Source organism: Chiloscyllium plagiosum, unplaced genomic scaffold, assembly GCF_037043375.1.
Source record: "Chiloscyllium plagiosum isolate Xiang-an unplaced genomic scaffold, Cpla_swu_hap1 HiC_scaffold_39, whole genome shotgun sequence".
Lineage (NCBI taxonomy): Eukaryota > Metazoa > Chordata > Chondrichthyes > Orectolobiformes > Hemiscylliidae > Chiloscyllium > Chiloscyllium plagiosum.
The window spans coordinates 44,002,564-44,024,061 of record NW_028270177.1 but is presented as its reverse complement, the minus strand read 5'-3'; the positions used below and the strand labels follow the sequence as shown (position 1 = coordinate 44,024,061).

Genomic DNA, 21,498 nt, shown 5'->3' with positions numbered 1-21,498 from the left:
ACATCCGTAGATATTGGACTAAAGTAGCAAGTACCCTGACAGAAATTCTAGGAACGGAAATTAAAGTGGACCCTGTATCTCTCCTTTTGGGTTTTCAAACCTTCCCTCCCTGGACATGTCAGGGAAGAGACTATTTTGTATTCTTTCTTTCTGTGCAAGGAAAAATATTTTGGTGAACTGGGTGGCTGAGGGCCCCCCTGGACTTTCAAATTGGCACAGATCAATTATAGACTGTATTTCACTTGACTTCCTTACAAATATGGTGCACCGAAAGACCGAATTATTTTATAAAATATGGGAACCCTTCTTGAATTACATAAATACAGATATCTCGACTATCCTAACAAGGGCTTTTATTTAATTGAGATTACAAACCTGGCTGGTCCGGGGCCCCTTAGGAGAGGAATACGGGTTTTATTACATCTGATGTTAACACATTCCGAGCATTTAAGAGACTTAAATATACACTCTGGTTAGTTAGATTAGTAGATAGTTGAGTTTTGCTTTTTTTTGAATTTTTTTCTTTCTTCTTTTGTTAAATTTTGGCTATTGTATATTTGATTTAATTGTATATCAATGTTTATATTTGAGAGTATTGTTTATTTTTGTAAACTTGTAAAAATGTTAAATTTTTTAAAATAGATATTTTTATTGGAAAAGAGGTGACTAATAGAGACATACAAGATGATCAGAGGATTAGATAGGGTGAACAGTGAGAGCCTTTTTCCTCTGATGGTGATGGCTAGCACGAGGGGACATTGCTTTAAATTGAGGAATGATAGATATAGGACAGATGTCAGAGGTAGATTCTTCACTCAGAGAGAGGAGTATGGGCGTGGAATGCCCTTTCTGCAACAGTAGTGGACTTGCCAACATGAAGGGCATTTAAGTGGTCATTGGATAGGCATATGATTGATAATGGAATAATGTAGCTGAAAATGTGTTGCTGGAAAAGCGCAGCAGGTCAGGCAGCATCCAGGGAACAGGAGAAACGTCGATTCTCCTGTTCCCTGGATGCTGCCTGACGCGCTGCGCTTTTCCAGCAACACACTTTCAGCTCTGATCTCCAGCATCTGCAGACCTCACTTTCTCCTCAATAATGTAGGTTAGATGGCGTTTAGATTGGTTTCACAAGTCAATGCAACATCAAGGGTCAAAGGGCTCATACTGCGCTGTAATATTCTATGTTCTATGATAATGATTGGAGATACTCCCTGCAATACCTTGACCTCCAGATGACTGCGGTGTTTTTGATGTAGAGCCATGGGTCTTTTATTATACACATGGAGGAATATTTTGCAGGCTTGATTTCGCAGTTCATCTGAAACATAGCACTGTAACACTGTAACATGAACATGAGTGCCAGCTCAGATTTCTGTGTTTTCGTCATGGTGCGGGATTTGAACCAGAATCGTCTGAATCTGATGTGAGGATGAACCGAAAGGAAAGAGTCACATTAAGTGACAATAATTTATTTCAACTTTAAAATGGTGAAGAATGAGGGCAGTCTCCAAGTAAAAACAAAGCTGATGTCTGACCTGTGTGTAAACTCAAGACAGGTTCATCTTTTGGGTGTATCCAGCCTTGGAATGGACGTAAATGCATTTGTGTACATAGCAAAAGTGATGCAGATCTTTGACGCCCCCAGCTGCTGACCTCTCAACCCCAGATGCTTCTGGTACCTACCCGTGCCCTCTTGGTGCTGACCTCTGACTCTCTGGTGCTACCTGATGAAATTCCCTGGTACAATCTCACCTCCTGATGCTGACCTCTAGTCCCCAGATGTTGCTGGTGCTGACCCCTGACTCCCCCCACCCCTAGACACTACCTGGTGAAAGTCCCTGCAAAACTCTGATTTCCTGATACCTGACCCCTAGATGCTGTTTCTTGCTGACCTCTAATCCCCAGGTGGTAACATCTGAACCTCTGGTGCTGCCCTGATGAAACTTCCTGCAATAATCTGACTTCCTGTGGCTGACCTCTGAACTTCAGGTGGTGCCTGAAGAAGCTCCCTGCAATACTTTAACCACCTGATACTGATCACTGACCCTCAGGTGGTTTATGATGAAACTCCCTGTGATACACTGATCTCTTGATGTTGACCTCTGACCCCTAAGTGGTGCTTGATAATACTCCCTGTAGTACTCTGACCTCCTGATGGTTGACCTCTGACCCCTAAGTAGTAACCTTTGACCCCCAGGTGGCGCCTGATGACATTCCCTGCAATGCTCTGACGTCCTGTCACCTTTATGCGCAAGGACCCAGAGCCGCCCATCCGGCGCCTGTCTGACAAATATTTTTTTTAAAAAAAAAAGAATTGAACATACCGAGCACAACGTTCGCTTCCCTCGAATCCCGCGCCGTTTTCAGTCGTTTCGCCTGCCCGAGGGCCCGCTTCGTGTTCGACACCGAGGGGACGAGGAAAGAAGCGCGCTGTCGGTGAGAGCCGGAGGGGAGGGCACTGCAGCCGGTCCTTCCCTGACCGCCCCCACCCGGCACTGAGCACGTGCGGCCGCCGGAATCTTCCAGAAGCTGCTCGAGCCGCCGCGCCTGCCCAGAGCGCGAGCCCGACGACAACACCCCACCCCCCCCACGTTCCCTCCGGAGCCGATTCCCGCGCGGACCCGCCTTCGCCCTCACACTGTCGGCCGGAGTCGCCCGGACCTTCATTCCACACGGACAGCCCTAGCAACCGCCGCCACCGCCATGTTGTACCTGGTGCGCTCGGCCACCGCCGGCTCGGTAAGTGTGAAAGGCAGTCGGCGAGAGGGGGAGAGGGAAGAAGGTACACCCTGGGGAGGGATGCCGGGGCGCAGGAGAGAGGGGGCGACGCCGAGACTTGACTCTGGGCCTAGGCCTCTGTCTCTCTCCATCCCCCTCACTCCCATCCGATCCGGACCCTCTATCTTTTTTTTCTCTTCCCCTCTCCTCTTCATCTTTTATTTATCTCCTTTTTCTCCGTTTTTTCTCTTTCACGACCCCTGACCTTCAACACACCTCTCTCAGCCTGGCCGTTCTCTGAACCCCGGAGACGTGAGACAGCTCTGCCCCTCTTACCCCCGGGCCAACCTCCTCGTTTCCGGGCGATTTCACCTTCGCACGTGGATCCCCACCAACCATTGATCCTGGGGCCTGGATTAAACCCGAGCGCTTTCCCTGTCTCCCCCTTCCCCTTTAAGCAGAACCAGCCAAACATCGAGGGTCACATTGTGAGTGGGGAGCGGTTCCTCAAATTTGTCGTTTATGCCCTTGAATATAGAAGGTTGGTGATTGACAGAGACGATGCTTTGATAGGATCGACACGACTTTCTCTGGGAAATCGAGAGCACGGAAAAATATTAGTTTTAGGATATTTGTGTGAAATCATGAAGGTACTTTACACAGTAGAGTGGGAATCTCTCTCTCCCCCCCCCCCCCCCCGCTGCCACCCTACCCCCAATAAACTGTAAGTAAAGTGTGAATCGGCCATAATCTGATGATTTGGAGATGCCTGTGTTGGACTGGGGTGTACAAAGTTAAAGATCACACAACACCAGGTTTTAGTCCAACAGGTTTAATTGGAAGCACACGAGCTTTCGGAGCGACGCTCCTTCATCAGGTGATTGTAGAGGGCTCGATCGTAACACAGAATTTATAGCAAAAATTTGCAGTGTGATGTAACTGAAATTATACGTTGAAAAATTGATTGAAGGCAATCAATTTTTCAACGTATAATTTCAGTTACATCACACTGCAAATTTTTGCTATAAATTCTGTGTTACGATCGAGCCCTCTACAATCACCTGACGAAGGAGCGTCGCTCCGAAAGCTCGTGTGCTTCCAATTAAACCTGTTGGACTATAACCTGGTGTTGTGTGATTTTTTTTAATCTGATGGAACATCCTTGAGGAAGGTTCTGAGGAAAGGTCACTCGAATGGAAACGAGAACTCTTGATTTCTCTGCACAGATGCTGCTAGACTTGCCTGAGCTTTCCCAGCAATCTCTACTTTTGTGTCTGATGCAACATCCTTGATTAAAGCTAGTATTAAATTTAATCTGACTTGAAGTGATAAATCTCTCAACTAACTGTTCAGATCCAAAGTCAGTTTGAGTAGATTCATCCTGATCCTTGTTGTCATATTAAAGAAAAAAAATGCACACAGTGAGGCAATTATTCCAGACTGACAGTCTCACTCTGGCTGTAGGAGCTCCTTATGTGGCAGAGTGAAATCTAGGGAATATAAATTTAACATTTAAACAGCCTTTGAACTCTCAAGTGTCATCTGTTGTGACTTGTGCACTCTACCAGTGTCTTGTCTATGGCATAGTCAGCCACTCCATTCTCTTCTGTCATCTATGTTTTTGAGGAGTCATTTGGTTTCTTTCTTATTTTGGAGAGGGATGTTAGAATTGGGATAAACAAAAGAGTAACTGTATTGTGACTTTGAGTTGACAAAGATCTTAAGTAATAGTTTTACCTTTGCTCTCGAGTTGTGCAAGAAGCACGGTGGCACAGTGGTTAGCACTGCTGCCTCACAGCGCCAGAGACCTGGGTTCAATTCCCGCCTCAGGCGACTGACTGTGTGGAGTTTGCACGTTCTCCCCGTGTCTGCGTGGGTTTCCTCCAGGTGCTCCGGTTTCCTCCCACAGTCACAAAGATGTGCAGGGTCAGGTGAATTGGCCATGCTAAATTGCCCGTAGTGTTAGATAAGGGGTAAATGTAGGGGTATGGGTGGGTTTCGCTTCGGCGGGTCAGTGTGGACTTGTTGGGCCGAAGGGCCTGTTTCCACACTGTAATCTAATCTAATCTAATCTAAATGATGCTGTTTGGAGTTAATTAACAGCCCCTCCTTGTAGGAAAGGTTTAATTGGTCTCTGGGGTCTGAAATTATAGGAGCAAATGATTGAAAAGTGTTAATGCTAAAATATTTATTTTGCAGGGCCATTGGAATGGACTGAGCCAGGATGTACTTCGATCATTGTCAAAGTGCAATTATGCGTGAGTTTTTGTTATGTACTCTATAATGTAACTGACCTTGTTGCTCTCTGCCAGTAACTATTAGAAGCTTATTGTCACTTCTAATTTCGTTTTGGAGATAATCACAGTAAATTAAATATGTCACATCAAAATTCTGACTGGTGTAGTAATTCATTATAAATGTATAATAGCACACTCATAGTTCAAGCACTATTCTATGCTTAACAACTTGTAGCCTTGAATTATAGTTATCTGTTTGTTGATTTCAAAATGCTGGTGTCTGCTGCTAGGACCGAGGATTAGCCGATGGAGTTTCATTTAGATAAATGTAAGAGATTGTATTTTGGTAATGCAAACAAGGGCAGACTTGTATGATTAATGGTAGGCCCCTCAGTAATTTTGTAGAATGGAGGTAGGGGTACGTGATTCTTTGAAATTTGTGTAACGGGTAGACGTTTAGTACGCTTATTTTCCTTGCTCAGATCTTTGAGTACAGGAGTTGGGATGTCATATTGAGGTTACTCAGGATGTTGGTAAGGCCTCTTCTTGAGTTCTGTGTACAGTTCTGGTTGCCCCGTTCCATTATTAAATTAGTGTTTGGGAAAGATTTACCAGAGGATTGCTTTGTCAGGAGGGTTTGAGATATGAATATAGACTGGAAAGACTGAACCTTTTTTTCATTGGAGTGTAGGAGGCTGTAGAGTGACCTTTATAGAGGTTTATAAAATCATGAGGGCTATGGATAGGTTAAGTAGACAAGGTCTTTTCTCTAGGGTGTAGAAGTCCAGAACTAGAGGGCATAGGTTTAGGGTGAGAGGGGAAAAATTTTAAAAGGCATGTGATGGGGAACTTTTTCATGCAAAGGGTGGTGTGTGTATGGAGTGAGTTGTGGAGGCTTGTACAATTACAACGTTTAAAAGGCATCTGGATGGATATATGAATAGAAAGGGTTCGGAGGGATATGGGCCAAATGTTGACAAATGAGACTAGATTAGGTCGGCATGGGTGAGTTGGACCGAAGGGTCAGGTTCCATGCTATACATCTCTATGACTCTCGAAAGTGTCTGTGGCTTATTTTAACTTGGAACAGGTCTAATGTGTGTTTGTGTCCTTTTATACAAAACAGAAGGGCTCTATTTCTTATAACTAGCTTCCAGTAAGTGCAAGTACTGGAATTTGAAATTTCCCTCTTTGAATCATTTGTTTGTTAGCGTGACTATTAAATGACTTAAGGTGTTGCTAAATTAAAATACATAATGTTAAGTAACAGGAGATGATGCGAAGATGGAGTTGTGCAGGGTCAGTTCTCATTTATAATTGGATATCAGTGTGTTGACTATGCCAAGCTCTTGCTTAGAATAATTGTTCCATTTTCTTTCAGTGCATGTATGAGTGCAGTTTGAAACAATGAATGAAGGGATGCAGTTTGTTTTAGTAAATAAAGGACAACACCTTGAATGAATGAATGAATCTTTGATTGAATACCGTAAGATGAAGAAATTGAATTAATGAGATAAGCTCATTGAAATAATGTGCAGTCTCTTTTACTGAATGCATGAGCGCAGATTGATACACTGAATGAATGAATGAATGAATGCAGTTTCCTTTAGTAAATAAACGAGGGCAGTTTTATTCCCTTGATGCATGATTTTCGTTTGTTTCATTGAATCCATAAATAACGTTTGATTCTTTAATGCATGATTTCTAGATCGATTCTTTGTAGTTTGATTCAAGAATGAATTAATTCAGTTTTCAGTCGATGAAGGAATGAGTTAAGCATGATAAATTGAATGAATTGGACAATTTCTACTCATTGAATTACCACTTGCAGTGTGTTTTATTGAATCAATGAGTAACGTTTCCTTCATTGAACGTACGATTGAAGTTTTATTCATTCAATGAATGAATGCAGTTTGTTTCATTGAATGACTGCATTAGGCTCGAGACATTGAATTAACGAGATAAGCTCTGCTACATGAAGTAACACTCGCAGGTTGTTTCATTGAATCATTGAGTGCAGTTTGATTCATTGGATGAATGCAGTTGAACTCAATGAATGACTGTGTTAAGTTTGTTTCTTTAAATCAATGAAAACGTTTGATTTATTGAATGTACGATTGCGGTTTGATTGAATAAATGAATGAATGAATGAATGTACTTTGTTTCTTTGAATGAATGCCTTGAGCTCGAGATATTGAATTAACAAGATAAGCTTTACTCATTGAATTAACACGTACAGTTTGTTTCAGTGAATGCAAGTTTGAAACAATGAATGAAAGAATGAATGCAGGTTGCTTTAGTAAATAATGAGTGCAGTTTGATTCCTTTAATGTAGGATTTAAGTTTGTTTCATTCAATCCATAAATAACTTTCCATTCATTGAACTTACGATTGAAGTTGTATTTATTGAATGAATGAATGAATGCAGTTTGTTTCATTGAATGACTGCATTAGGCTCGAGACAGTGAATTAACGAGTTAAGCACTGCTACATGAAGATAGAGAATGTAGTGTTCTACGACCAGTGGGGGTTTCTTCCGTCAGTATTATTTATCATTTACTACATGATGAAGGATCGGGAGATATGGATTATCTGCTTAAAACATGGGATCTGGATTTGGGACTAGAAATCTCTATAGAAACGTGGAATGATATTTGTAGATCATAGCTTGGGGATCTTTTCCGAGATTTCTAGAGGCTTCTAGGAGTATCTGCCTCTCCCTGTAGCTCTGCAGCCGGAACAGGACCGGGCGTGGGCGCTGGTTCGAGCCAGGCCCGCGTGTTGCAACCCGGTAGGCCCATTCCACCCTTACCTGCCTGATCCAGCTTGCAGATTTAAAAGTTGTGGCAGCCACTGCTCCAGGAATGCTATAAGCTGGCCTTCCTCTTCCTGTTCAGGAAGGCCCAGCAAACGAATATTTTTTTGGCGACCTCGATTATTGCCAATTGAGCGGTTGTCTCCGAGGTCGCGGCCTTTAGCTCCGCCCCTCCGACTCGGTGTTGAATTTCTTCAATTTCACGGTCGTGCTTCTGCAGCGCGGCCGAGAGCGACTCCCAACGGTTTCTGGATTCGACGATGAAAGCATCGATCTTCGAGTCAAGCTTGGAAAGCATTTCTGCAAGACTTGCTACTGTTGGTAAGTCCCCCGAGGCTTGTACAATTACAACGTTTAAAAGGCATCTGGATGGATATAAAAGTTGAAGTTCTAAATTGGAGAAAGGCCAATTTTGATGGTATTAGGCAAGAACTTTCAAAAGCTGACTGGTGGCAGATGTTTGCAGGTAAAGGGACAGCTGGAAAATGGGAAGCCTTCAGAAATGAGATAACAAGAATCCAGAGAAAGTATATTCCTGTCAGGGTGAAAGGGAAGGCTGGTAGGTAAAGGGAATGCTGGATGACTAAAGAAATTGAGGGTTTGGTTAAGAAAAAGAAGGAAGCATATGTCAGGTAGACAGGATAGATCGAGTGAATCCTTAGAAGAGTATAAAGAAAGTAGGAGTGTACTTAAGAGGGAAATCAGGAGGGCTAAACGAGGACATGGGATAGCGTTGGCAAATAGAATTAAGGAGAATCCAAAGGGGTTTTACAAATATATTAAGGACAAAAGGGAAACTCAGGAGAGAATAGGGCCCCTCAAAGATCAGCATGGCGGCCTTTGTGTGGAGCCACAGAAAATGGGGGAGATACTAAATGAGCATTTTGCATCAGTATTTACTGTGGAAAAGGATATGAAAGATATAGACTGTAGGGAAATAGATGGTGACACCTTGCAAAATGTCCAGATTACAGAGGAGGAAGTGCTGGATGTCTTGAAACGGTTAAAGGTGGATAAATCCCCAGGACCTGATCAGGTGTACCCAAGAACTCTGTGGGAAGCTAGAGAAGTGATTGCTGGGCCTCTTGCTGAGAAGTTTGTTTCATCGATAGTCACAGGTGGGGTGCCGGCAGACTGGAGGTTGGCTAACGTGGTGCCACTGTTTAAGAAGGGCGGTAAAGACACGTCAGGGAACTATAGACCGGTGAGCCTGACCTCGGTGGTGGGCAAGTTGTTGGAGGGAACCCTGAGGGACAGGATGTACATGTATTTGGAAAGGCAAGAACGGATTAGGGATAGTCAATAATGCTTTGTGCATGGGACATCATGCCTCACAAACTTGATTGAGTTTTTTGAAGAAGTAACAAAGAAGATTGATGAGGGCAGAGTAGTAGATGTGATCTATATGGACTTCAGTAAGGCGTTCGACAAGGTTCCCCATGGGAGACTGATTTAGCAAGGTTAGATATCATGGAATACAGGGAGAACTAGACATTTGGATACAGAACTGGCTCAAAGATAGACAGAGGGTGGTGGAGGATTGTTTTTCAGACTGGAGGCCTGTGACCAGTGGAGTGCCACAAGGATCGGTGCTGGGCCCTCTACTTTTTGTCATTTACATAAATGATTTGGATGCGAGCATAAGAAGTACAGTTAGTAAGTTTGCAGATGACATCAAAATTGGAGGTGTAGTGGACAGCAAAGAAGGTTACCTCAGATTACAACAGGATCTGGACCAGATGGGCCAATGGGCTGAGAAGTGGCAGATGGAGTTTAATTCAGATAATTGTGAGATGCTGCATTTTGGGAAAGCAAATCTTGGAAGGACTTACCATTAAGTGTATAAGGTCCGAGGGAGTGTTGCAAAACAAAGAGACCTTGGAGTGCAGGTTCATAGTTCCTTGAAAGTGGAGTCGCAGGTAGATAGGATAGTGAAGAAGGTGTTTGGTATGCTTTCCTTTATTGGTCAGAGTATTGAGTACAGGAGTTGGGAGGTCATGTTGCGGCTTTATAGGACATTGGTTCGGCCACTGTTGGAATATTGCGTGCAATTCTGGTCTCCTTCCTATCGGAAAGATGTTGTGAAACTTGAAAGGGTTCAGAAAAGATTTACAAGGATGCTGCCAGGTTTGGAGGGTCTAAGCTACAGGGAGAGGCTGAACAAGCTGGGGCTGTTTTCCCTGGAGCGTCGGAGGCTGAAGGGTGACCTTATAGAGGTTTACAAAATTATGAGGGGCATGGGTAGGATAAATAGACAAAGTCTTTTCCCTGGGGTCGAGGAGTCCAGAACTAGAGGGCATAGGTTTAGGGTGAGAGGGGAAAGATACAAAAGAGACCTAAGGGGCAACCTTTTCATGCAGAGGGTGGCACATGTATGGAATGAACTGCCAGAAGTTGTGGTGGAGGCTGGTGCAATTGCAACATTTAAGAGACATTTGGATGGGTATATGAATAGGAAGGGTTTGGAGAGATATGGGCCGGGTGCTGGTAGGTGGGACTAGATTGGGTTGGGATATCTGGTCAGCATGGACAGGTTGAACCGAAGGGTCTGTTTCCTTGCTGTACATCTATGACTCTATGACAGTAAGAGACAGAGGAGGATTGTGAGAGAAGAACAGTGAAAGCTACGCAGAGACAGTGAGGGTGGAGAGTGAGTGAGTGAGAGAGCAGTCAGAGTGAAAGAAAGAGGGACGGACAGACAGAGAGAGGGGTGTCAGTGAGAGATATAGACAGTAGTTTTAGAGAAAGTGAGACAGGGAGAAAGTGAGGGACATTCAGAGAGAGAAAGATACAGGGAAGAGTGAGAGGGGTAGTGATAAAGAGAGAGGAACGGTGAGACAGTTAAGCAGAGAGGATAGTGAAAGAGAGGATGAGAGAGCAATGTTGAGAGAAAGAAATAGTGAGAGAAAGGAAAGAGAGAAAGAGGTACAGTAGAGGGGGAAAGCGAAAGAGGTATAGTGCAGTGAGAGAAAGAGAATGAGGGGCAGTGGGAGAGAAAGAGAAAAAGGGTCCGTGAAATAGTTAAAGAGATAGGACAGTGAGAGAGTGAATGAGAGAGTGACAGTGAGAAAGAGAGTAAGGGGTACCGTGATAGAGATGGAGGTAGAGCGAGAGGGACAGAGAGAGAGAGAGGGATAAAGTGAGAGGGGCAGTCAGTGAGAGAGAGTGAGCGACATTGAGAAAGAGAGAGATAGAGGGACAGAGAGAGAGAAGTGGGCCAGTGAGTATGAGAGGGCCAGGGACAGTCTGAGAGGGAGAGAGACATATAGAGACAAACATAGAGAGAGTGGAAGAGGGCCATTGAGGGACGGTGAGAGAGAAGGAGAGTGGGCAATATGAGAGAGTGTGAGAGAGACAGGGACTTACAAAGACAGAATGTTGGACAGGAGAGAGACTAGGAGAGGGGTTATGGGAGAGAAAATAGATGACTGTGTGTGAGAGAGAGAAAGAGAGAGAAAACAAGGGACAGTAGGAGAAGAAAGGGGAAGAGACAATTGGCGAGGGGTAGAGAGTGAGGGGCATTCAGAGTGAGAGTGATAGTGAGACATAGAGGAGCAGTGTGTGTGTGTGAGAGAGAGAGATGAGCGATGTGAGAGAGAGGGAGATGAACAAAGAGACAGAGACAGAGGTGGATAGTGCGAGAGTTAAGGAGAGTGGGTCAGTGAGACAATTATAGAAGAATAGAAATATACGTTGAGAGGGGGACTGAGAGAGAGACAAAATGAGAAGGATAGTGAGGGAGAGATGGAGAGGGATTGATGGGGGTGAGAGAGTGAAGGACGCAGTGAGAAAGTGAGTGTGAGTGGATCTGCGACACACACACAGATCAAGAAAGCTTGACAGAGAATGAGACTCAAAGAGAGGCAGAGTGTGTGTGTGTGTGTGAAAGGGTGATTCAGTCAGGGAGGAATGAGGGACAAACAGATAATTAGAGGGAGAGTGTGAGAGAGATAGTGCGAGAGTGTGACAAAGAGACAGACAGTGAGTAGGACAGAAAATGAGTTTGAGAGATGGGCAGAGGAGAATGGGTGAGAATGGAGGCCTGTGAAATAGAGAGAGAGAGAAAGAGAGAGATGGACCATCAGTGAGAGCGAGAGAGGGTGAGGGATATTCAGAGAGAGAATGAAAGAGGGATAGTGTGTGAAAGAGAGACAGAATGGCTGACGGACAGTGAGAAAGAAAGGAGAACAATGAGAGAGGAGGGAGACAGTAAATAAGAAAGAGGAAGAGGGATAGCAAGAGAGAATTTGAGAGAAGGACTGTGAGAGACAGAGGTGTGCATAGTGAGAGAGAGAGAGAGAGACAGAGCAGGACATTGAGACAGATAGAGAGGGAAAGAGAGACACTGATTGAGAGGGGCAGACAAAACTGCAGCTGTTGGAATCCAACATAGACAACAGGAGGCTGGAAGAATACAGCAAGCCAGGCAGCATCAGCAGGTGAAAAAGTCAACGTTTTGGGTGTAACCCATCTTCAGCACTCGGGGTGAGTGTGGAGGGATCTACAGATAACGAGGATGGTGGGGGTAGGGTGGTGAAGTGAGGATAGGGTGAGGACAGGTAGAGGGTACGACCTGGTTGGTCAATGGGTGGAATGAATCCGGTTGGTGGCAGGGACTAGTGGAAGGGACAGTGGGAGGAGCTGGGAAGGAAGTCGGGAGATGGGGAAGAAGCTTTTTTGAAATTGTAGAACTCAATGTTGAGTCCTCCAGGCTGTGGGGTGCCCAGGCAGAAGATGTTTTCCTTTAATTTGCACTGTGGATCATTGTGGCCAAGGAGGCCAAGGATGGTCATGGATGGGTGCTTAAGCTAAGACAAATGTTCGGCACAACATCGTGGGCCGAAGGGCTTGTTCTGTGCTGTATTGTTCTATGTTCTATGTTCTATGTCAGAAAGCGAGTGGTTGGGGGGAATTAAAATGGGCCCTGACTGGGAGGTCTGGTCGGCCTGTGATGCTTGGTGAACCATTCCCAAAGTTTACCTTCGTTCTCCACTATGTAGAAAATACCACATCGGGGTATCTGTTACAGTAAACTAGGTTGGAGGAGAGGCAAGTGAATCTGTCTCATCTGGCATGACTGTTTGGGACCTTGGACGGAGATGAGAGAGTGGCAAAGGGTGTAGCCTCACCTTCAACATTGTGTTCTCCAATTTCAAATAACCTCTTTCCCCATCCCCTGACTCCTTTCTCAGCCCCTCCCCCTCCCTTCCCCTGCTCCGTGCCACCAACCGGATTCATTCCTCCCACTGACCAACCAGGTCATACCCACTACCTGTCTCCACCTATCCCCACCTCACACCCTGTCCCCGCCACCCCCTTTATCTGCAGCTCCCCGCACACATACCCCCAGTCTTGAAGAAGGGTAATACCCAAAATGTCGACTTCTCCACCTCCTGATGCTGCCTAGCTTTAAGTGTTCTTCCAGCTTCCTAACTAGTTGAGAAAGGGGCAGAGAGCGACAGAGTGTGATAGAAAAAGCAAGAGACTGAGTGAAGGGCAGGGAGGAAGAGATTGAGAGACATGCAGTGTGAGAGAGACGTAGAGAGTGAAAGAGATAGCAAAGAACAATGTGAGAGGGAGAGACAGACACACAGACAGGGAGAGAGGAAGAGTGAGTGAGGGAGAGAAAAAACAGAAACAGAAAGTGGGACAGAGACAGAGATTGAGAGAGGGCTGTGACCAAGAGAGAATAGGTAACAGTGAGAGAGAGAGTGAGAGAGAGAGAGTAAAAGAGAGTGTGAGTGAGAGAAAGAGAGACCAGGGAACAATGAAAGGGAGGTAGACAATAAGAGACTTAAGACCAGAGGAACAGTGTGAGAGAGAAAGGGACAGTGAGTGAGAGGTAGACAGTGAGTGCGAAAGGTAGAGGGGGCACAGGACATTGAGATAGAGATAAAGAGCAAAAGAGGGATACTGAGTGAGTGACAGAGACAGACAGAGTCTGACAGAACATAGAACATAGAAAAATACAGCGCAGTACAGGCCCTTTGGCCCTCGATGTTGCACCGATCCAAGCCCACCTAACCTACACTAGCCCACTATCCTCCATATGCCTATCCAATGCCCGTTTAAATGCCCATAAAGAGGGAGAGTCCACCACTGCTACTGGCAGGGCATTCCATGAACTCACGACTCGCTGAGTAAAGAATCTACCCCTAACATCTGTCCTATACCTATCACCCCTAAAGAAGGAGGGAGACAGATTGAGAAAGGAGGGTTGAGGGAGTATTTAGAAAATGGACAGTAGGAGAGAGAGTGAGAAGATAGTGATGGTGAGACAGATTGACAGCGAAAGAGACGGAAAGTAGGCTGAGTGTTTGAGAGAGCAACAATGAGACAGAGAATGGGTGACAACGAGAGAGAGGGGTACGGTGAGAGAAAGTGAGAGGAGAGTATGCATGTGAGAGGGGGTGGGAGGGACAGTGAGAGAGAAGATTGCACTAATAGAGAGAGAGGCACAGTGAGAGAAGGAGAGGGACAGGGATAGAGGGAGACAGACAGGGAGAGACAGACAGGGGAATAGCAAGAGGGAGACAGCAGGGCAGTGTGTATGTGTGAGAGAGAAAGAGGGATGTTAAGGAGAAGGAGAGAGGGGCTGTGTGTGTGTGAAAGAAAGAGAGAAAGTGAGAGAGAGTCAGTGAGAGAACGGGAGAGAAATTGTTAGAAGGAGAGTGAGAGAGAGGGTCAGTGAGACAGAAGGAAAGATACAGAGAGAGAGGGACAGGGAATGTGACAGGAGAACAGAGAGAAAGAGAGAGAAGTAAACAAAGAGTGGTTGGATCGAGCGAAAGATAAATGGACTGAGAAAGACAGAGGGAGTGACAGAAGAAAAGAGCAAGGAACAGTGAGGGAGAGCATGGGGCACTGGGTGGGGGTCAGAGCGAAAGAGGGAGGGTGGAACAGTAAAGCGGACAGAGAGAAAGAGAGATTGAGGGAGATGGACAGTGAGAGGAAGAGAGAGAGTGACACAGGGTCAGAGGTAGAGGGAAAGGGAGAGAGATAGGGACACACAGAGCAAGAAGAACAGAGTGAGAGGGAGACGCACAGAGTGATGACAAATAGAGAGAAGGTCAGAGAGAGAGTGTGACAGAAAGAGAAAGATAGTAAGAGACAGGGAGAGTGAGGGACGGGGGGTGGGGGGGTTGTGTGTGAGGACAGAGGATGGAGAAACATCCAGAGAGAGAGAGAGAGAGAAAAAGAGAGTATATGAGAGAAAGAGAGAGAGTAACACTAAGAGGAAGATAGACGGATAGAGAGAGAAAGGGACATCAAAAGAGGGACACAGTGAGGTGGACAGAGAAAGAGAGGGACAAAGAAGAAAAGAACAGAGAAACAGAGGGACAGAGAGAGTGAAGAAGGGATGGAGGACCGAGAGACAGAGGCTAACAGAGAGAGACGGATACAGAGAGCAGTGCAGAGAGAGAGAGAAAAAACAGTGAGAGCATCAGGAAGAGAGAGACAGAGTGAGGGGGGGCATGAAGAAAAGGGAACAGACGGGGCTGATACAGAGTGAGGAACAGTGAGAGAAGGACAAGGGGGGAGAGAGAGAGAGAGAGCGAGAGAGAGAAAGAGATAGACAGATGAAGCGAGTGAGGGGGAGATAAAGAGGGACTGTGGGAGAGACTGATGAACAGAGAGAAGGATAGTGAGACCAAGAGGGACATTAAGAAAGAGAGAGAGAGAGAGAGAGGCGGAGTGATAGAGAGAGGGGGGATGTGATATAGGGAGAGAGCCAGATAAACAGAGAGGGGGACAGAAGGAGAGAGAGTTACAGACTAAGACAGCAAGGGAGAGAGAGACAGACGGGGACAGAGAGAGGGAGAGAGAGAGTGTGAGGGACATTGACAGAGAGAGAGAGACAGAGCACAGGTGACAGAAAGAAGGATTGAGGGAGTGAGGGAACATAAAGGGCAGGGCAGAGAGGGGGAGTGGGAAAGAGAGACAGCAGGGACAGATAGAGAGTGTGAAACAGAACGGGACAGAGAGAGAGGTGACAGGCAGAGACAGGGGCTGAGATAAAGTTGGTGACAGAGAGAAAGGGACATAGAATGAGAGGTGTACGGAGATAAAGAGGTATAGAGAGTGAATGAGGATGACAGAGGTAGGGAGGGGGATCAGAGAGTGAGAGTGGGGAACGAAGAGTGAATGGGGGAGCAGAGAGACAGAGGGACAGAGACACAGAGAGACAGAGGTACTCAAACAGGGAGAAAGACAAAGAGGGACAGGGAGATGAAGAGTAAGGGGCAGAGAGAGAGAAAGGTTAAAGAGAGAGACAGAGGTACAGAAATAGATGGGCAGAGAGAAAGAGAATCAGTGAGAGGGACACAGCGTGAGAGGTGGCAGTGAGAGTGACAGAGGGAGAGATGAACAGTGATAGAGGGATGGTGTGGACAGGGAGAGAGATAGAGGGAGAGGGATGGACATGGAGAATGGGAGATGGAGAGGGGTGGATGGGGGAGTGAGTGGGAGCAGAGAGGGCATGACAGAGAGGGGAGTGACAGAGGGAGAGGGGTGAACAGCGCGCAGAGGGGCGAGGGATAGAAGGATGGACAAAGCAAGAGAGGGGGTGAACAGGGAGAGAGAGAGTTAGGGGGAACCGAGAGAGTGGGGTGCATACTGGGAGATAGAGAGAGAGAAAGGAAGAGAGCGAGGGGGACAGGGAGAGAATGAGACAAAGGGAGGGACAGAGGCGGAAAGGGGAAGAGAGAAAGAATGAGATGTATTGGGAGAGAGAGTGAAAAAGGGGGGAAGGGAGAGAATAGTGGGGGCAACTCCTTGCCCACTTCTGATTGCATTTCCCTGTCCACTCTGAGATAACAGGGAGGGAGGGAGAGAGATAAAGGGTGGGAAAGGAATAAGGAGAGAGTGTCGGAGACAGAGAGAAAGAGAGAGAGAGAGAGAGAGAGAGAGAGAGACACGGGGAGAGATAGTGAGAGGGACAAAGGGGCAGAAGGGAATAGAGTGGGACAGAAAGGTTCTAAGGGACATTCAGTCAGAGAGAGAGAGATGCAGGAAGAAAGAGAGGGGGATAGATAGCAAGATACAGAGAGAGATGGAGGGAGGATGAGAGTGGGTAGGGATCAGGGATAGACAAAGAGAGAGTGGCAGCAGGATGAGAGAGAGAGAGAGGAAATGCAACAGGGAGACAAAGATTTAGGATGTGGGAGAGAGAGAGAGATGGGTGACACAGGGAGCAAAAGGTGACGGGGAGAGAGATGGGGCACAGGGAGATAGAGAGAGAGATCGAGAGAGGGGCAGGGAGAGAGCAGTGGGACAGGGAGAGCGAGGAAGGGACAGGGAGAGAGGGGTCACTGGGAGGGAGAGAGGAACAGAGAGAGAGAGAGGGTGACAGGGAGAGAGATAAGGATGGGGTGACAAAAAGAGGAGGGAGCAGGGATCGAGGGGGAAGGGAGAGACAGAGGGAGGGTGAGACTGGGGTGCACAGGCAGAGAGAGGAAGACTGGGACAGGATGAAAGAGAGATGGGGACAATGGAGAGAGAAGCAAAGGATGGCAGGGAGAGAGTGGAAAAATGGAGATAGAGAGGAGGGATAGACAGTGAGTGGGGACAGGGAAAGAGAGAGAGGGAGAGAGGGTGACACAGGGAGAAAGAGAGACCGAGAGAAAGAGAGACAGAGAGAGACAGAGAAGGGGAGGGAACAGGGAGAGGAGGACTGTTGACTGGGCAGAAAGAGAGAGGGGGAATTGAACAAGGAGGAAAGGGGAACAGAGAGGGAGTGAGTGAGAGTGGATGACAGGGAGTGTGGGGAAACCGGGAAAGAGAAGGAGTCCGAGAGAGGGAGAACTGCGAACCTATTTGCAATCTAGTTTCCCTGCAACAAAAGTAACTGGGTGAGAGACAGCGTGACTGGGAGGGAGACAGTGTGCAAGAGGGAGAGAGAATCAAGGACGAATGTTGGAGGGATGGACAATGAAAGAGGGAGAGAAATTAACAGGAGGAGGGAGAGAGGAGGACATTATGAGAGTTAATGGGAGAAATGGAGAGAGAGAGAGAGAAAAGAAAAAGAGGATGGATGAATTCTATCAAAGACAGGTCAGAGTGGAAAACTCTAATTTGAAAGCAAGGATAGAGTGCTTTAACCCAATTCATCCCAATCTTCTTCTCTGCCCTGAGGACAGGACTTGGGGGAAGAGTCTATCTCTCTCCAGTTCAGCTTCTTTAACACAAAGACAAGTAAAGTATAGTTAGCTGTGCTGTTTGGTGAGTATATTATGGACCAGGCCCGACTCCTTAAAACATTTTTCTAGCCCAGATCATAACTTAGCTAAAACAAATAGCAAAGTGTATAGTGGACATTCCTGGGGTGAATCAGCAGGTCCAAATGCCAAGTTTGAAAGAAACAGAATTTAATTCCAAAATTACAGAATGAATCACAAAGAACAGAAAATAGAATACTGGATAACTTATCCAGAACCCGACAGACCATCCTGACTTAATGATGCTGTTGCAAAAATACATGCAACTGCTCCAATAAACACATGCCTTAGTAGGAAGAGCAAAAATAACACAAACAGCTTACAGGTTACAAAGTCAGAGCGCAGAAAGAGGGAGAGAGCTTCCAGTTTCAACTGTGACTGACTCAACTAACCCCTGAACTGAACTGACCTGTGCAGCTAAAGATTAGATTAGATTAGATTCCCTACAGTGTGGAAACAGGCCCTTTGGCCCAACAAGTCCACACTGACCCTCTGAAGAGTAACCCACCCAGACTCATTTCCATCTGACTAATGCACCTAACACTATGGGCAATTTAGCATGGTCAACTCACCTGACCTGCACATCTTTGGGCTGTGGGAGGAAACCGGAGCACCCGGAAGAAATCCATGCAGACACTGGGAGAATGTGCAAACGCCAGACAGTCGATCGAAGCCGGAATCGCTGTGAGGCTGCAGTGCTAACCTCTGAACCACTGTGCTGCCATTACAGAATTACATAAAGAGCTGGCCATGCCCCCTTGATTATACCAGTTATTTTTTAAAAGACTTGAAAGCTTTTGGCTTGAAGCATGATCTGTTAAATATAAACAAAAGGGCCCCAGTGAACCATTTTAAACTTCAGACTTGATGGAACCTTAGGTTGTTCCAAACCTCTCTGGAAAAAGCCAAGGACAATCTAACCTTGTCAAAGGAAAAGGTTCATCACATGTATTTATGAATATTTTTATGATTTACAAATTCAGGTTGTGGATAGAGTCAGTGGAATGGTACCTTTTCTTATAGGCCCTTGAGTTGAGAGAAACATTGAAATGTGTCCATGTAACCCCCTGTGGGATAAGACATGAAATCCAGTACGGCCCTCAGTCTGTTACCATAGCGACAGGCTGCTTCATTGCTGAAAGATTGAATTATAATGAGAAAATCCTAAATGGATAGACTAACGAATGAATTTGACTGATTGATGGATTTTGGTAAAGGGATATTTCAGCACATTCTTCAGCTGCCCTCTGAATTTAGTCTGAGTCACAGCATAAATCGCAGTGTTTGTGCAGCAACTGAGGAGCTGCAGCATGAAGCCCAATTCCTCTACAAACCAATCTAGATACATCGAGTTATACCCAATATTAGACATCCGGTACCATATGGAAAACAACATTAAAGTTGACCATAACAGGATGAAATTGGCCGAGATCACAAACAGTAAAATGATGGATATTTTTCGATTTTGCATTTCTGTATCACACTGACTGCCCCCATTGGTGGGAGCCCGGAGTCTCCTGCGGGCTCTGCTGGTCACTAAAATATGTCTGACGGTGAAAACATTAAGCAGCAGAATTAGAAGAAATGAGAGAGCTGGAGTTATAATGTGATGGAGGAACTCGACTGTGACCCAGACACGAGAATAATAAACATTGATTGTTACATCACAAAACCAGGGGAGGTTCTGCAGCCAATACCGAGCTGTGAGCATAAAATACCACAAAATGTTCTTTAAACAGCTCAGCACAGTCACTGCTCCCAGAACCACAGCTGCCGTTTTCTCACTGCAATATTTACTTTTCAGCTTCTGGCAAAAATGGCCACAAATCGATCAAAGGTGAAAGTGACGGTGAACCAGACAGAACAGTCAGTGGCTGCATAAAGCAGCACAGCGTGGATATTACATAGGAGAATGGACTTCAGGAAGTTAAACTGTTTATAATAAAGAATTGGAATGTGTCGCATTATCAGGTCAAGGATAACGACCAGTAGATCTGCCACTGCTATGGCCCCCAGGTAACGACTGACACATGGAGACAATCCACAATCTTTATAAAGCAGGACATAGATCGTCACTACGTTAACTGTGGGGAAAGAAGTCAAACAAATTATACAACAGCCTGGAGACAACATTACAAGTTGTGTTGACGACCTAGTAAGATTTTTAGATAAGTCATTGTGTTCAGAGATTTACTGGAATAATTGGAGCTAAATTAACGATTTGCAAGTTCTGAATTACAAAAATGGAATATAAAACGCAAGAAACCCTCCCTCCCCAAACAGACACACGTTCATAAGAACAGATGAATTCTAGAACATTCCCATGCACCAATCACTCGATAGCAGACAGAGGTCACTTCTTTACCATGTGAAAACATTGCCATCCTGAAAGATTCTCTCCAGATCCTTGAAGACATACAGATTTTGGAAATTTCTGTCTTTTGATCTAAATTTCAGTCGATTCTCTGTATTGAAGAAATGTTAATGCAGGGAAAATGTATTCACCCCTTTAACTGCCTGATGATACTTTGAAACATTAATGTACACCAGTTAGCCATTCAACCCTTAATTTGATTATGACTGATCTAATTGTGTCCTGACCTCTACATTCCTTCCCTCTTGGTGATTCATTCTGTCATTCGTGGATCTATCTATTTGTCTGTACCTCAAAAATACTCAATAATTCTACTTTCTGGGCAAGAGAGTTCTAAAGACTCACAACACTCTGAGAAAATGAAATAACTCTTTTCATCTCTGTAATAAGTCAGTTATAAAATGTTACAGAGAATCTCAGTTGTGGATTGTTCTCGAGAATGCCATTTCTAGTATTTTCTGGATCATGTCATTTACAGAATGGACCAGATAATGTTCTGAACAATTTTCAGATTTTGGAAAATGTTAGTCCTCCAGTTGTAAGGGGAAGGACATATTCATGCAATACACAAAGACAATCATATACAGTTAAAGCTATGAGACCATTTAGCCCTGAATATCTGTTTCACCATTTGATACAATCATGGCTATCTGATTCCACCTCCTGGTTTTCTGCCAATGGCCAGACTACACTCGGATGCTTTTTGCAACTGTTTTCTTCAAGCATGTGTTCGGAAGCAATTTGTCGTGAGGATGGATTTGTTAAACAACATATTCCTTCAGCTTTACACTTTTATGTAATCCTAAGCATACTTTACTTAGACCAATCAAAAATATCCACTTATTTTATGGTTAACTCTATCCAATCACAGTTAGTAATTCTAGTTTTTTCACTTGTCTCATCTTATTGTATTCAGCCAAAGACAACATCTAACTATTGTTAAAAATCACACAACACCAGGTTATAGTCCAACAGGTTTAATTGGAAGCACACTAGCTTTCGGAGCGCCGCTCCTTCATCAGGTGATAGTCACCCGATGAAGGAGCGTCGCTCCGAAAACCAGTGTGCTTCCAATTAAACCTATGGGACTATATCCTGGTGTTGTGTGATTTTTAACTTTGTACACCCCCAGTC

General features: G+C 45.3%; 1 protein-coding gene across 1 annotated transcript in view; it reads left to right on the top strand.

Annotated features, from left to right (window-relative positions):
• Positions 1–1,355: 1,355 nt before the first annotated feature.
• Positions 1,356–21,498, top strand: part of LOC148138673 (uncharacterized) — a 190,133-nt gene continuing 169,990 nt past the window's right edge. The window contains exons 1-3 of the mRNA XM_087981226.1: positions 1,356–1,413; positions 2,332–2,742; positions 4,921–4,979. Coding sequence (XP_087837352.1) covers positions 1,356–1,413; positions 2,332–2,742; positions 4,921–4,979 — 528 coding nt within the window. The remainder of the gene's footprint in view (positions 1,414–2,331; positions 2,743–4,920; positions 4,980–21,498) is intronic.